This window comes from Drosophila busckii, unplaced genomic scaffold, assembly GCF_011750605.1.
Source record: "Drosophila busckii strain San Diego stock center, stock number 13000-0081.31 unplaced genomic scaffold, ASM1175060v1 chrUn_07, whole genome shotgun sequence".
Taxonomy (NCBI): domain Eukaryota; kingdom Metazoa; phylum Arthropoda; class Insecta; order Diptera; family Drosophilidae; genus Drosophila; species Drosophila busckii.
Genome location: NW_022872723.1, coordinates 136,131 through 151,220, shown reverse-complemented (window position 1 = coordinate 151,220; position 15,090 = coordinate 136,131). Strand labels below are relative to the sequence as shown.

Sequence of the window (15,090 nt, the reverse complement as noted above, 5' to 3'; positions counted from 1 at the left end):
GTGCTAAAAATAATTGAGCAGTTATTTATTTGAGGCTTGTATTTTCCATTAAAACTAAGTGTATTAGTTTCGTCTGCCTCGAGTGCGGTTATCTCCGTGAAGCTCTAACTATTAAAATGTTGAACAATTAATAAGACTAAGATAAGTTTCAAGTGTTAAATCCGAAATGTACAGTCAGGTGCATATAGTAAAGCTCAAAGTCTGTGCCTGCTAAAGAGTTTCTTGATTTCTAAGAATAGCTGAGGTCAGCACGTATCAAATTTCTAAAGCAAGCTTGATGTGCGTTGGATATACACTAGATGCTAAGTTTGATATTTTGATCTCCTACATAGATATAGGAGTTGTGTGCGGCCAGACCAATAAAATTATGAATTTTAATAATAATATATTAAATTTTAAGGGTCTGAATTTTATTTTTATGGACTATAGGTACGCTGTGTTTTCGATATGGTATCTAACTATCATTTTTCTGGGACCGGACTTAAGTTGTATTTTGCATTGATCTAGTGATGTTAATTAATTTATAATAAAATCGATTTTAGTGCTAAGCTGCTGAAGCCAATTAATTTCAATGAATTTATTGGACAAGATAAACGATTAAGCGCAGTTAAATTTTTTAAATGTTGTAGTTGACAAGCAGACGTGTCTTAGAATTCATAGAACAAACAGCTCGTGAAAAGTTCAGTTGGCTAATTCGAAACCCGTTTAAGGCAACGCATTTTTGCATACCCGCCCAGCAGCTAAAGAGCTGAAAGCTGAAATCTTGAAATCAAATAGAAATCAATTCCCAGACCCCTGCTGACTGACCCAGAGACTCAGACTCAGACCCAGACCCAGAGTTGAACCCATTGATGCTTTGTTTTGTTTGTTTTGAGTAAACTCATTGTATGCCATTGTTCTCTGTCTGTTTTTTGCAGGTCAAGCTGGTGGATGTGGAGAAGGTGGAGTGGCTAAACAGACGTTCATATAGCGCCATTGGTTTGCTGCTGGGACGCGAGGGTCGCGTGCTCTTGCGTTGCGACGATGGCCTGGAGGACTGGTTCGAGCTGCTAGAGGTGAGTGCCTGCTCTAATTAGAGTCAGCCATGAGTTGTGGGTGTAACTGATGTGACTGATGCGCTCGCTTTCTATTTGCTTTGGGGCATTGCCAATGCAGGAATGCACGCTGACCTCGAAGGAGCGACGACGCGCCCTGAAGATCGCACAGGGTCCCAGGTCACGTGCCTCGCTGGCAGCGCCAGTGTCGCATGCTTCGCTGCAGTTTGGGCTGGGCAGCAACTACTCCAGCGCTTTGGACGACTGGCTCATGACGAATGGCTCCGCTGGCTGCGGCGGCGGCGGCTTGGCGCGTCACAAGATTGGCGCTGGCAGCCTTAACGGCTATGCGGGCGCCAATCCGTTCCTGTTCAGCGACTCTGTGCCCGACCTGAGTGCGCTCAACAATGAGAACCACAATCATCACCTGAGCGGCATCTCAACGAACCACTCGACACCGCAGAAGATTCCACATCACAGCAACGCGAATCTCAGTCGCTACTCCAACGGCTATGCCTCGGCCCAGAACAGTTTCACCCAGGCCAACAGCTGTCTCTATGGCTCGCCGCGTCGCATCTTCATCAACAGCAGCTTCGGCTCCAATCAGGTGGTGGACGAGGAGACAGCCGAGGAGTCCGAGGTGCAGCTGCGTCGTCCCAGACTATTCCGTGTGATCAGCGCCCAGCCGGACAATGGGAACGAACTAGACAGGGATTGGCTCTATCGCAAGCCGCGTGCGCCCACCGACATGCGGCACTCCGGTTAGTTGACTTGCTCCGCTCCAAATCGAACTCACCTCTAATTTCCATTTCCAATTTCCAGTGCAACCCATGCTGCCCACCCACAATGGCAATGCCAACAAATGCGAGCTGGACGGCTCGGCCCATGACAGCGGCCTGGATACGCCGCCGTCCACGCATCGTCCCTCCAGCTATCGCGAGGCGCCCGCCAGTCGCGACAGCACCGAGACCAATGGCAGCTCCTCGCGCGGCACGCTGCTCAACAATTCGCCCGGCGGCAGCTTTCGTGCCAAGAAACTGAGCGCCCAGGTGACCAATTTGAATCAGCTGAATGCCTTGCATGGCTCTCGCTACTCCGTGCAGGATCAGCGCATTCTCAAGATGCGCAACAACGAGGACGTCAAGCTCGCCAACCGGCTCAATCACAACGAACAGCAGCAGCAGCCCAGCTACGATCCCAATCAGAATCGATACTACAAGAATGGCAATGGCACGCCTCCCATATCGCTGACGCCTCAGCATACGCCACAGCACAAGCTACACCCGCATCATGCCAATGGCAATGGCAATGGCACGCTCAATGGCAATGGAGGAGGCATCAATGGCTCCGCCATATTCCGCGAGCGCTATCAGCATCCAGCATTGGCCAGCCATTATTAACGAGGCGCAGGGCTTAAAGTTTCGTGGTAAGCACGAAATTCCAATTTGGCTCTAATTATAAATAATACATGAATACATTAAAACGATTGAAAAACATTTAGAACATTATTGAAATTTATTCGCATTTATTTTTGAAGTTGCATCACCCATTTATCATTTTAGTTCATTTGTTATCTATACTGTAAATAACTGGATTATTATTTATTTTTATATTGATTGCATGTTAACAGAAGAGACGGAGAATATTTGGTAATTAAATAATCAAATACACACACTGCATGCAGCATCCAATCCAAACCAAAATAAAAACAAACCACATCACAACCAAGCATACCCATAGTACCAAATGATATATCTATGCATCTGCTACTATACAAATTCTTATAGAACGTGCCTATTCGGATAGCCAGCAGCGCCGCCTAAACAACAACAATAATGGACCCACGCCCGTGCCGGCTTCGCCGCTGGCCCAGCGACGGAATAATGCGCCGATCTTTGGAACTCCGACGCGTGTATAGCGTTTAAAAGTCTAAGCAAATTGATGATACTATGTGAAGTTATATTTGTATAACACTTAACAATATGCATTACCATTATACCTTTAAGTAGTTAAATGTTTAAGCGAATGAATGCAGAAGTTAGTCAACAGTAAATCCTTACATGAGATGAAGAACAGAAACTGAATAATTTAGTATATAAAAGTATGTGTAGATTCATGAAAGCGCTTGGTTTAAGCACTTGCCAGCGATATTTAGCATATTAACTATATACTTGTGTAGTTTAAATATTGTAGTTTACAAGAACATAAAATTCTCAAGTAGTTTTTAGTGTGCTACAATTGTCCAGCTTTATATTTAAAATAAAATATCCAATGGCTCTGCTCTAAATATCAAATTGTCTTGGAAATTATTTAAATATGTTCTTATTACAATTTATTGATCCTTAGAGCAAGGCTGCAAATTAAATATTTGCATTTTTATTGAATCTTTCAACTGGTATAATAGCGGTTTTTATTTATTTGCCATTTAAATTTGGCGCCAACTAATGCTGCTTCTTACTGATTTAGCCATTCACATGTTCACGAAACTAAAGATGAGCATTTTAAAAATATTTAAGTCACCGTTACTCGCTAACACGTATGTGTAACTGTTAGGTACTGGCTTATCGATGTTTTGTGCCATCGCTAATGTATCGATAACTCGTGTTATCGACAAAAATCAGCTGTCAATCTATCAAGAATTTTAACAAAATTTGTTTACCTTTGCTTAGACCAAATTGTAAGCGCATATAACATGAGCAAACGTCGAAAGACACAAAAGAATATCGAATGGAAGGACAATCCACTTGAAGAACTTGCCCTGGGTGACCAAGACCCGTTTGGAATGATAACAAGCGCCATAGAGCTGGCACCCATCAAATTGGAAGATGAATCTGACAAGGAAACTGAACCGGGTAATTGCCGCCTTAATGACTTTATAAATACTTTGGTTATAATGGATTTGCACTACAGCTTTAGAATCCGAGCCAGAGGACAATGAATCCATCAGTCGCCGCCTACGCCGGTTGGAAAGTAAGTACACTAGACTATTCGCCAATAAAATAGATTCAAACTGTTTTCATTTATAGCAAAGGTCGACCAATTAATTAAGATGGTGACAGATCAACAGAAACATATAAAACTGCAACCGCCAAGGCTAGGCGTAGTGTTTAATGATCGATACCCAATACAAACGCTAGAGGAATTAGCTATACTAGAAAAAGAGATTGAAGATGGAAAGCAACCAGACATTGTAAGCAAATGGACTAACAAATCATAACTATTTTATTTACGTGTGTACTTAAATCTTATTTTAGGTTGAAATAATTCGACTACTTATATACCCAGGGGGTGTGATAAAACAGTTAAGACTGCTTCTTGCCGACGACCTAGCCAATTTGATAAATATTGATGGCACCTTTGGTAAAACGCCACTAAAGTCCTTTAAATGCTTTTTCGGCGCACTTCAGGGTAAAAAACAAATGTGTGCCCAAACATCCTTTATCTTAATACATTCTCTCTTTACAGATGCGATATTAGAACAAGATCGAGAGGGACTCCTACGTAAGGCGATACAACTGCAGAAGAAACGGTTCTTTAAAAGAAAATGTGTTCTCAAAATAAAAAATAGAAACAAAAGTAAAGCTAAAGATTAGTTGCAAACCTTGCAAATAATCAGTAATAACTGTGACCACGATACCTGTAGCCGGTATCAAAATTTAAGGAAATAAGCGTTCATCTAAGTAATCAGCTTCAATTACATATTTGTATGTAGATTTAAAATTTAGTTTTTTACACACATGCATTTAATGTTAATTTGAATGATTTTGAAAATAAGTTAAAATAAAAAAAGATTTAGTTAAAAAATTTATGCTTGGACAATGTTGATAAAAATGATTAAAAACGAAGAAAACTAGCGAAAGAAAAGTGTTTGAGGATGTTTTATATTTTCCTACTCCTTTTCGGCACCTATTCAATATACATACTTAGATAATTATATTGATGTATGCAAATATATCATATTCAACAAATTAGCTCCAAAACGAGCTCGATTACAACAAAAATTTGGTAAGAGCGCAATGGGGTGATTGCTTGCTAGTAACTGTATATTTAGAATTTTGAAAAATTGTCTTATCCTATTTATCAAAACATTCAAAATAAAAATGGGATTCCGCCGTTTTAAAGCTTTCGGAAAGCTGTTCACGCTAGTGCCTTTTCCGTTCATATGCACAGGACGAAAGCTTTTCCGCTTTCATTGAAAGCATTTGCATAGCTAAAAGCTCTCTCAAACATAAACAATGCTTTGAGGTATCAGAAGCTGAGCCACCCCCAGCAGGGACGATGTCAACAATAAAATTTTCAGTCAGCTTTCAGACGCAGATATCAATAGAGTCCAACGCATCGAGAATAATTTCATAATTTTTTAAAGCAGTGAAAAATGCGAAGTCGCACTGAGCTGGTGACCACGACATTTGATTTGGATAGCGACGAGGAGGACTACAGCGATGATGACTCCGAGGAGGATTGGAGACCCAGCACCAAGCGAACCTTAAAGCCACAAGCCTCACGTGCCAATGCACATGCTGCTGACGTCGGCGGGGGCGGACGCAAGCGCAAAGCATCAACGACATCAGGCAAGACCAAAGCAAGACGTGTTGCCCCCAGCAAGACAGACGCAGGCGATTTCGAGTCGGACGATGATTTTATATTAGTAGACGACGACTCTGAATCCGAGGAAAGCGACGATGAGTTTGATGCTGAACCTGTGGCTAGCACCAGCTCCAAACGCGGCACACAATCTCTGCCGCCCAAGAAGCAATTTGCTAAGCTTACGCAACTAGACTTGTTGCTTAAGAAGCAAGAGCTCTTGAGTAAGGATTGGCTGCAGAACAGTCGCCTCTGTTTGTGGCGCAGGGATGAAGAGACGAATCTATTACAAAAGTATTTGCGCGTCAAAACGCTGCAAAACGCAGATAGACCCCACGAACATCATTTACTATTCACTTCCAGTTCAGTGGTAAGTGAGGAATGTCTTTCTATCACAACATTCAGCTGATTCTAGTTTCACTACAGTACTCCAGTTGGGATGAGCAGGACTTGTCCGCCTTTATTGAGGTCAAGGTCAACTGCTTGGATTCAAATAACAGACGCATTGAACTTGTTGACCTAGAGGCTTTAAATAAACTATCACTGGAGCTGCAACAGGCTGACGAATCACATCAAAACACGGAGCAAACCGACGAGAATGATAATAATGAGGACACTACAGACCAAGAGCCAGGCCAGGAGCAAGCTCAAGTGCTAGCTCAGGAGTCAGCTCAAGAGCCAGGTCAGGAGCAAGCTCAAGAGCCAGGTCAGGAGCAAGCTCAAGAGCCACCTCAGGAGGTAGCTCTAGAGCCAGCACGGGAGGCTGCTCCAGATTCAGTTCAGAAGCAAGCTCAAGAGCCAGGTCAGGAGCAAGCTCAAAAGCCAGCTCAAGAGCCAGGTCAGGAGCAAGCTCAAGAGACACCTCAAGATTCAGCTGTAAAGTCAGCTCAGGAGTCAACACAAGAGATAGTCCAAGCACCAGCTCAAGAAAATTCCTAATTTAAAGCTTATCCTAATCAAATAGTCTAGTATGTAATTGCGGCAAGCCAAATTTTAGATTTAGAAATCCTATAAAAAGAATATTACAGCCATGTGAGAAACGTTTTTTAAATTTAATTTAGTTAAACAATTTAAAAAATATATCAAATTAAACTGTGTGTGAATTAACAAATCAACAAGAAATTGATATTTTACTACAACTTTGGTATTCACAATTGCAAATACAAATTATTCGTATATATTCTGACTGTTTATCATGGAGAGCTGAGCTTGGTCGCTATGTCTCTAGGAGACAACAACATTTGCACTTATGCGGACGGCGGGCTACCGGCGTCGTTCGCCTTTCACGGTTTTTCGCTTTTCCTTCTTCTCTTCACGCAGCTGCTTCTGTTTTTCGCGATCTTCCTTATCCTTCTGCTTTTTGGCGGCACTGTCCAAACGCGCCTGTTCCCGCTTCTCCTTGGCTAAGGCTGCCACGTCAGATTTGTTGGTATTGGGTGCAAAGCCACCAGAGCCACTAGGCTCGACACATTCATCCTCTGAATACTCTTCTTCGTCCTCGCTGACAGCAGTCTAAGGGTAGAAACCGTTTTATTAGGCACATGTTAAAAGAAACCAAAGTTTAAAATTATATAGCAACCTGCGAGTATTGAGCTAAGATCTGTTCCTTAATACGACGCTCTTCCTCTGTGTATTCTCGCTCTTTGACGGCAGGTTGCAGCTTCTGCTGCTCGAGCAATTTGGCCAACTGCGCGTTCACATCAATGTCCAGACCTTTCTTAGGCGGGTCATCTGCACTGGGATGACTCTGAAGCCACCTTTGCATTATATTTGCCACCAGCTTTTCGATATCGGCAGTCTGAAAGCATATAAGTTTTAATACAACAAAAATCTTGCAAAAATCGGTCAATGTCACCAAATAGAAATACTCACGCCTGTTTCGCTTAATATGCCCTCGAGTGCCTCAATTTTTTCCTCCTGGGTTTCATCTTCGCCTTCTAATATTCCAATTATATAGGCTCCAAATACGCTCTCGTCTGTGTTTAGCAATTTAAGTTGGTCATTGAGCCACGCCTTAAACTCGGTCATTTTAAATGCAATAAAATGGCAGTTTTTAATAATAAAAAGCCGCAAAATTAATATAAAATAAAAATACAAATACAACGTGCGAACGAGAGGCGAATATGCTCAGTGCTGCCAGAATATCGTGAATTAAAAAGGCTAACTCGAATAAAAATAGCTTGAAAAATAGCCAAGACGAAAATAAGGTTTTATAATTTTTCGAATGTAATGTAAAAGCGATATTCTTTTAAATGTCGACAATTACTGCGATTCACAATTTTCTTCGCATATCTATGCGATTCAAAAAAATCAAGATCTGACGGGAAAAAGCGAATCTTTCAGCTCTGGTTGTAACACATGTAGGAGTAATGCTCAACCTATCGATTTTAAAGTGTAGCCCTTACCCATTAAAAGAAAGACTTATTTTGTAAATTTGACATTTAAATTGTATTTATTTATCCAACAATCAATCCAATCATGTGATTGGACTCGGATAATCCGACCGGATAAAATACTATCGATAACTAACGCTGGTCAGCTGTGCTCAACAGTTGAGAATACTTTTATTGTTATTATTATTGTGTTGAGTTTGTTGCTAATTCTTTTGTTAATTTGACAAATTAATTTTAATAAACAAATGCAAAGTGTAAGCCAAGCAGTGCGTGTACACCGATTTTTATTCTAAAATTTATATGTTTATAACTGCGTCTATGCTTTTAACCGTTTGTTGTGTTAAAATAATAACAACTAGAATAAGAACAAGCATAAACGCGACGACACCTGCCTTTTATGTTTTGTCGGGGCGTCATAAAGAGCAACAACAAACAACTGTAATAAAGAATAAGAAAATCGGAGAAAAAACATAGCACAATTAGTACAACTACAACACACGCGCAGTTGCCAGTTGGCAACAAGTGGAATTATGATAGATATAAAAAATACGCATTCGCATTCGTGTAACAAAAACTAAAACGCCACGCTTTGTGTTTGTTGTAGTTTTTATTTTTTACTTTGCGGGTAAGTTACTTCGATACACATTTTGTTGGACATTTGTTTGTTTTTATTGTAATTTGTTAGAAGGAATCTGATTGGCTGGAAAACACAGTTGGACTAAAAACAACAAAGCACACAACTTTTAAAATTTTTTGTACTGTTTCAGTTGTAAACCAAAAAAAAAATATATATGTACATACTGCAGTTCGCTCTGTTTTGATTAATATTTTATTTCCTTCTTTTCCTTTGCGCGCTCATAAAAAAGCCACTCGTGGTCGATATGCTGTCCCTTAATCCTTTTGCTCTTGACCAGCTTGCTTTTTATTCGGCTTACTTTAATGGTCTACACCTTATTCATTTTACGAGGCGAGTGCAACAATAAATGCCATTCAAATTAAGTAATTAACACTTGCAGTTGGCTCAGCTCGAAATGAATTCTGCACAATGGATGTTGTCATAAAGCTTTAGTGCTTTTGAGTTAACCTGCTGCATAGCAAGGATTTTACAAATTGGGTAAATAACTGTAAAGAAAATAGATTGCCTAACACAATTTTGAAGATCATAAGCTCTGTGTATTAAAAAATCGCCAATTTAAGTTCAACAATCCCTAAGTACACCAACAAAACAATTTTAGACAGCAAAGCTTTCCAGGGAAACAAGCCAACTGCCATTGTGGGCGACTTATCAAGAAGCTTGGCCACGGGGCGCATCTACTGCAAAAGTATTTCGTATTTATTATTGCTGATGAACTTGTTCGCGTATGTGATGTATGTGTGGGATCCCGCTGTGTCTTGATGGGTGGCCTGTGTCATTAGGGTGACTAGCCCAAGTCGTAGTATGCTCCCTGATTATGGCTGGTAACATATGTTGCTTGATTGTTGGGGTTCTGGTTAAAAGGGGGCTGGAGGTCGGCTAGTTAAGCAGATATACTTAAAATTGAAAGGATGTAAAATGTGAAGCTTTTTCTTACTGGTATTTAACGAAACTTGATTTGATAACGTAATTTATAAATGAATTTGATTACAAATTACTAAATGTCATGAAAGTATTTGAAAAAACTTTGTTTGATCAGTCATTTGCTGTGGGAAACCCATATCCCCCAAAAGAAGAACTGATCAGAAAAGTCTCACCGATTAAATAAGATGATTGAATACAATAAAAGAATGATCAAGAATATATATAATGACTTTATATGGGCGGAAATTCCTTCTTCTCTCTGACAAAGTGTATTAATTATTATAAAGCTGAATTCCTTGGAGATTTTTCTGGATCTGAATATAAAAAATACGGCAGGTATATCTATATTTGATTAAGGGGTCAACTCCCACTTAGCAAAGATTACGTCGTACTGTTGTTGTCGTTTTTGAATCTGATTGAAAATGTTGCGTACGCTTTATGTACCGTTGACAACTGCCAGCTGAAGTGCCTGGGCTCTCACTGTGGGTGGTTGATGGATTCCATTCACTGTGGAGCCACATGGCTGAGGAGGGGAAGGGGTCGCGTCCTGGGGCAGGCAATGAATCGTGTGTGGTAGTTGTTATTGGCTTTGACATTTTAATTTTGCAACTGGCAACAATTGCTGCTACCGCTCTTGCTATCATTGCTCATGTCGTTGACAAATTGTTCGCAAAACAGAATAAATAAATAAAATAAAATCAAGCGAGAAAAACAAAAAGTATGCCACCCATATTTTTCAGATAGGTCACTAGTGATATATGAGCTGATGGACTGCAACTCGACTCCTGTTTGCTCCTCAAGTAGCATTAACTCGTGTGTGTGGAGCATTGCGGAGCTTTTCAAACAATTTTCAATTAAGCGCACAATCACGATAAATAAATCTCATTGTGCACTGAAGTTCGCTCCCAGCAATCTCTGCGGTTTTTTCTAGCGGAACTCGGCAGCTGTGGGAGTTTGGGCAACTTGCTCCACCCATTCAGTTGTTGTTGCTCTAGCTCTGGCTCTGGCTGTGGCTGTCATGCTGCGACTTTATTGCAATCTTCTGGCTTCCTTGGCGTTACTAACACGCTTTTGCTTCTAGCCTGGCTCACGGATATGCGATTGGGAACGTGGGGAGCAAGGCAAGAAAAGAATGTGCAAAAATAAATAAGAAAAATGTAGTTACAATAAAACAACAGATAAACCGTTAGAATTTAATAAAACTATTATGATGAGCTTATATGAAATCACAATCTATAATGTGGATTTGAAATCAGCTGAGTTTTATGAACTAGATTATTATTTAGATGCTAAAGTAATTATCTATAATTCTCTCTCCAATTCTATATTACAAATTGCGAATACCCAAGACTAAATTTAGATTCATTTCTACAATCCAGTATACCCCAATAGGATTTCTTTCATTTCCTTTGTCATAAATCGTGCTGTTTGTTGTGTATTCTTTATAATGTTTATAAATGCGTTTTTATTGATATTTATTAGTTACATAAGAAACGTTTCAGCAAGCTAAGGCTACAGTTATTAAAAGCAATGCTGTGTGTGGTCATTTTACACACACACACACACCCAAACACACACACACACAGACAAGTAGACATTGAGTATTAAAAGTTTGAAACCGCCAAATGCAGGCAAATTCAATCAAGCGAAATTTAACAAGATTTCCGTGAAGCGGCAATCTGCCATGGGAGACTGGGAGACATGGCCCCAGCTCTCTTTCTCTAATGGATAGAAGCTTCTCTCTCTTTCCCCGCTGCGAAGACTCAAATTAAGCAAATGCCGCCCGACATAAAGCAGCAAAGAGTAAAAAATATATACCACATATATATATATTTATATGTAGTAAACACACGTTGTGCGAGCGAGATGGCAAATATAAAGATTCACAATCGTGGCTGTATCTAAAGCTAAGGCTAAGGCATTTTTTATAAAGTAAATAATAAATCAGCGACGAGACGATATATGAAAACCAATACACATACACACACACACATACGGCAATACATGCACACATATCAAATTATGTATAGGCTAAGATACAAAAGCATCCGAAAACTACCTATAGAAGATTTAGTGGTTGTCTTCTGAGTTGCTTAGGTAGCCCAAAAGGAAGTAAACAGGATTTGAGCTTTACCAAGAATTTGGCTCTTCAGCTTTGCCTGTGCTTCATCTTCTTCTCTCTTGTTGTTGTTGTTATTGTTGTTGTTGCTATGCCTTTAACCTTAGCATTAGGTACAAAATAGTTTGGCTCCACTAAGGTTTTCGGCTTTGGCTTTTGTTTATTTACTTTAGGAAATTCGATATATTTAAATATGAAGTTGTTGCACATACCTTTTTCTTCTTATTTTACGTATATACACATATATGTAGCTTTTATTTTTTTATAATTCTCCTCAACCCATCGCTGTCTTTTAATGAATTCTCTGAATTTTAATAAATGATAAGCCATGTAATTTGAAGACATTGTGCATAATATCCGAGCATATTGTTTGTGTGTGAACGCTTAGAATATTGCCAAATAACAAATCCACTTTTTTCGCCAGATTATTAAAGTTATTTGATGCCCAACAATATGTGGAATTTAAGGCAAAGACCAAACATAACTAAACTTTAATTATGTTTAAGTAATACATATTTATTTTGATATTAAGGACTACATAATTCTAACCAAAAAATTTATTTATTTCATTTTGGGCCTAGCGTATAATAAATTTTTTACCAAAAATTTATAAATTGTTTTTGAGTTGATTTGATTTTGAAAATTAAGATCTGAAAAATCAGATATATTTATAAGCTGTAATATAATAATTGTATATAAGTTTTTGAAGATATGAACATTTCAAAAAAGTTTAAGATTTAGTAATTTTTTACTTCATTTAGATAGAGTATAATAATATTAAATTTTATATATTTTATTTCATAATTTAATACATTTTGATGGTAAATAAATTCATCGCAAATTAATTTTGATCATAAGTTATTATAATTATATTTTTATTATTATTACTGCCTGTGGTAGTGAAGCTTTCATACGAAAATGCTGCACATGTGAGCAATTACTCGTGCAACATAATGAAAATTTTATTAATTCATAAACAAATGCAGCGTTAAGTAACAACAACAACAAGTACAACAAATAACTGTTGGTGTTCAGCACTTCATCAACGCCAAACGAACAATGTTTGTTGTTGATGTTGCTTTAGCTGCTGCTGCTGCTGCTGCTGCTGCTGCTGCTGCATCATTCATAAAAAATTCCGTAAACGCAGACACAACAACAACAACAGCAACAACCAGAGTGAAAAACATGGCTTGTGTGGATATTTTGCCAGCATGGGTTACTGTTTTCACACTGGCTTACAGCATATTGACGCCCTGGCCCCCGCTCTGCCTCTCTCTGGTCAGCAAACAAATCGCTGTGTGTTGTGGGTCCCCTTTCTCTTTATTTGCTCACCTGCCAGGTACAAATTCGTTTTAAGCACGTGTCGTTGCTCGTGCTTGTTTCTTGTTGCTGTTGCTGTTGCTGTTGCTGTTGTCGTTACCTACAAGAAAGAAAGACCACTGATAAGACCACAAAGCTGTCAGCCATCCGTCGTTGGATGCCTAATTGGGCGGCCAGCAGCCCCTTCAACTCCCATAAAGTCCAATGTCCGAGATGTTCCGCAATCCTAATACGAATTGCCATACTCGCCAAGCTCAATGAAATTACTTGGGTACAGACGAAGATTTTATGGAAATCTTGAGTCCAGATTATATTTAATTATTATTGTATCATCTAACAGAAAAGAAACCATGCTAATAATATAGAAAATAAAATAATATAATATAAAGAATGGATTCAAAATTACAATTCAAATTGAATTTAAAAAAAGGAACTTAATTCAACTTTAGCTTGGAAAATATTGAATGCATTCAAAAAGATAGTAATTCAAGATGAATTAAACTTCATTTGATTTAAAATTGATTTGAATCTTTTACATCTCGAGATACAACATAATAAAAATATCTAACTTGCTGTTTGATTTATCTTAGAAAGTTAAAACTGATAATCAAATTGGAAACACCCAACTTTGATATGTACTTTAACTAAAGAGAAGATCTAAAGAATCCCGTAAACAATAATAACTAGTTTAAGTCATATGTCTTCATTTAAATCTTTCATTCTTTAATAAACAATTTATTAAATAATTATTAAGTTATTGCAGTGTATTCACAAAAAGCAACACTTGGGTTTGCTTCACAAAATAAAATCGTCATCGTTTGTTGTTCATGGTTGCAACACCTGTTAAAATGGTGGCATCAGCATAAAATAAAATAATAAAAATAAAATTAAATGTGATAAAGCTTAAGCGCGAGAGCAGTCCAATGACAAAAGCAACAAGAGAAACCCCAAAGCGCACACTGCAAATAAATGTTAAACAAAACACACACAATATTTAATAAATAAATAATATTTCAATAAAAGCCAATAAGTGTTTGTTTTATGCAAAACAACAGTTGAATTTGTTTGCGCTTCAACCTGGGGCAAATAGCTCAATTTGAATAAATAGATTTCAAAAATTGTTTAAATTGAAACATGCGCAAAGCTCAAACGATTATTAAAACACATTTTGTTTTATACAGAACTCAGAAATATTGCAGTACAAGCAACCCACGAGTTAATATTAGCTAATGCCAAGTAATTAAATATTATAATAACGTATTACCCTCCATGGCAAATCGCAATAAAATGATTTAATCAGCAAATTTTGCAAAAGCATAAAATAACAACAAAAAGCCTTTAAGGTCTTTACCGAAAAAACACCCAAGAAAAGGGCAAAAACAAACAAGAAACAACAACAAATTATATATAATAGTTTCAAAAACAAAAACCACAGAAGTCATAAATAAATTGCTAACAGAGCGTAGCAACAAAAAAAATCTTGCCACAGTACAGTCCCCAAGCAGTTTTTTCAGCCAGAGAATGAGCAGACAAAAATAAATGGCAACTAAGCTTAGATTGAGCCGGTAGAAAGACCAGAAGTTAACCAAGAAATAGAAAATGTTTAAGCATTAGCTCAACGCCAACAACAGTTTATGTGTCAATGTATAGATAATATCATATTTCATATAATACTATGTTGAATTATTAGAGAACCTTGTTTAATTTTTTTTCTACTCCAGGTAACTCCGTTTGCACTCGAACTTTGCCGAAACCAGTTCATTAGGAAATGCATAATAGATTCTTTTTATTCTTGAGGGTTATAAGAGTTTTGGAGACGCTTTCGTACGACTTATATTTATAAATGAAATTAATAAACCCAATTTGTAAATTGGGTGGGACCTTCTGATTACAAATGGTAATATATTTGCCCGTTTATTTTTTGCTTCTTATATCTAAGAGATATATATCTTAATATATATATTTTAATTGAACATATTTTTTAAAACTTATTATAAGCAAAACATTGTTATACTTATAAAGTATAGAAATTACAAAATAAATTAAATATTATGTTAGAATTGAAGAGTTAATGCGATGATT

At 38.0% G+C, this 15,090-nt stretch overlaps 4 protein-coding genes across 4 annotated transcripts in view; 3 read left to right on the top strand and 1 right to left on the bottom strand.

Moving 5' to 3' along the window:
• LOC108607692 overlaps positions 1–3,325 on the top strand; it is a 42,511-nt gene extending 39,186 nt beyond the window's left edge. Inside the window, 5 exon segments of the mRNA XM_017998673.2 lie at positions 918–1,055; positions 1,156–1,795; positions 1,857–2,422; positions 2,424–2,460; positions 2,822–3,325. Of these exon segments, the coding sequence (XP_017854162.2) occupies positions 918–1,055; positions 1,156–1,795; positions 1,857–2,422; positions 2,424–2,460; positions 2,822–2,952 (1,512 nt within the window). The 3' untranslated portion in view covers positions 2,953–3,325.
• A 360-nt stretch (positions 3,326–3,685) lies between these two features.
• On the top strand, positions 3,686–4,768 carry LOC108604899 (maker457). The gene is made up of 5 exons (XM_017994478.2): positions 3,686–3,886; positions 3,945–4,004; positions 4,061–4,224; positions 4,289–4,442; positions 4,500–4,768. The coding sequence occupies exons 1-5, from the start codon at positions 3,727–3,729 to the stop codon at positions 4,625–4,627; spliced, it is 666 nt and encodes a 221-aa protein (XP_017849967.1). The 5' UTR covers positions 3,686–3,726; the 3' UTR covers positions 4,628–4,768.
• Positions 4,769–5,344: 576 nt separating this feature from the next.
• Positions 5,345–6,640, top strand: LOC108603415 (putative uncharacterized protein DDB_G0271606). Its single transcript, XM_017992213.2, has 2 exons — positions 5,345–5,988; positions 6,045–6,640. Exons 1-2 carry the CDS (start codon positions 5,410–5,412, stop codon positions 6,555–6,557), a joined length of 1,092 nt encoding a protein of 363 aa, XP_017847702.2. The 5' UTR covers positions 5,345–5,409; the 3' UTR covers positions 6,558–6,640.
• A 76-nt stretch (positions 6,641–6,716) lies between these two features.
• Positions 6,717–7,730, bottom strand: LOC108603170 (coiled-coil domain-containing protein 43). The gene is made up of 3 exons (XM_017991730.2): positions 7,491–7,730; positions 7,198–7,416; positions 6,717–7,130 (listed from the first exon to the last, which is right to left on the bottom strand). The coding sequence occupies exons 1-3, from the start codon at positions 7,644–7,646 to the stop codon at positions 6,882–6,884; spliced, it is 624 nt and encodes a 207-aa protein (XP_017847219.1). The 5' UTR covers positions 7,647–7,730; the 3' UTR covers positions 6,717–6,881.
• Positions 7,731–15,090: the final 7,360 nt, after the last annotated feature.

Excerpts from the sequence above, each read along its gene's own strand:
- LOC108604899 (XM_017994478.2), top strand. The coding sequence starts at position 3,727 with ATGAGCAAACGTCGAAAGACACAAAAGAATATCGAATGGAAGGACAAT. Across the intron at positions 3,887-3,944 it reads TGACAAGGAAACTGAACCGG|CTTTAGAATCCGAGCCAGAG; the intron begins GTAATTGCCGCC and ends TTTGCACTACAG. Across the intron at positions 4,443-4,499 it reads CTTTTTCGGCGCACTTCAGG|ATGCGATATTAGAACAAGAT; the intron begins GTAAAAAACAAA and ends CTCTCTTTACAG.
- LOC108603415 (XM_017992213.2), top strand. The coding sequence starts at position 5,410 with ATGCGAAGTCGCACTGAGCTGGTGACCACGACATTTGATTTGGATAGC. Across the intron at positions 5,989-6,044 it reads TATTCACTTCCAGTTCAGTG|TACTCCAGTTGGGATGAGCA; the intron begins GTAAGTGAGGAA and ends GTTTCACTACAG.
- LOC108603170 (XM_017991730.2), bottom strand. The coding sequence starts at position 7,646 with ATGACCGAGTTTAAGGCGTGGCTCAATGACCAACTTAAATTGCTAAAC. Across the intron at positions 7,417-7,490 it reads GCATATTAAGCGAAACAGGC|ACTGCCGATATCGAAAAGCT; the intron begins GTGAGTATTTCT and ends ATATGCTTTCAG. Across the intron at positions 7,131-7,197 it reads TCTTAGCTCAATACTCGCAG|ACTGCTGTCAGCGAGGACGA; the intron begins GTTGCTATATAA and ends TTCTACCCTTAG.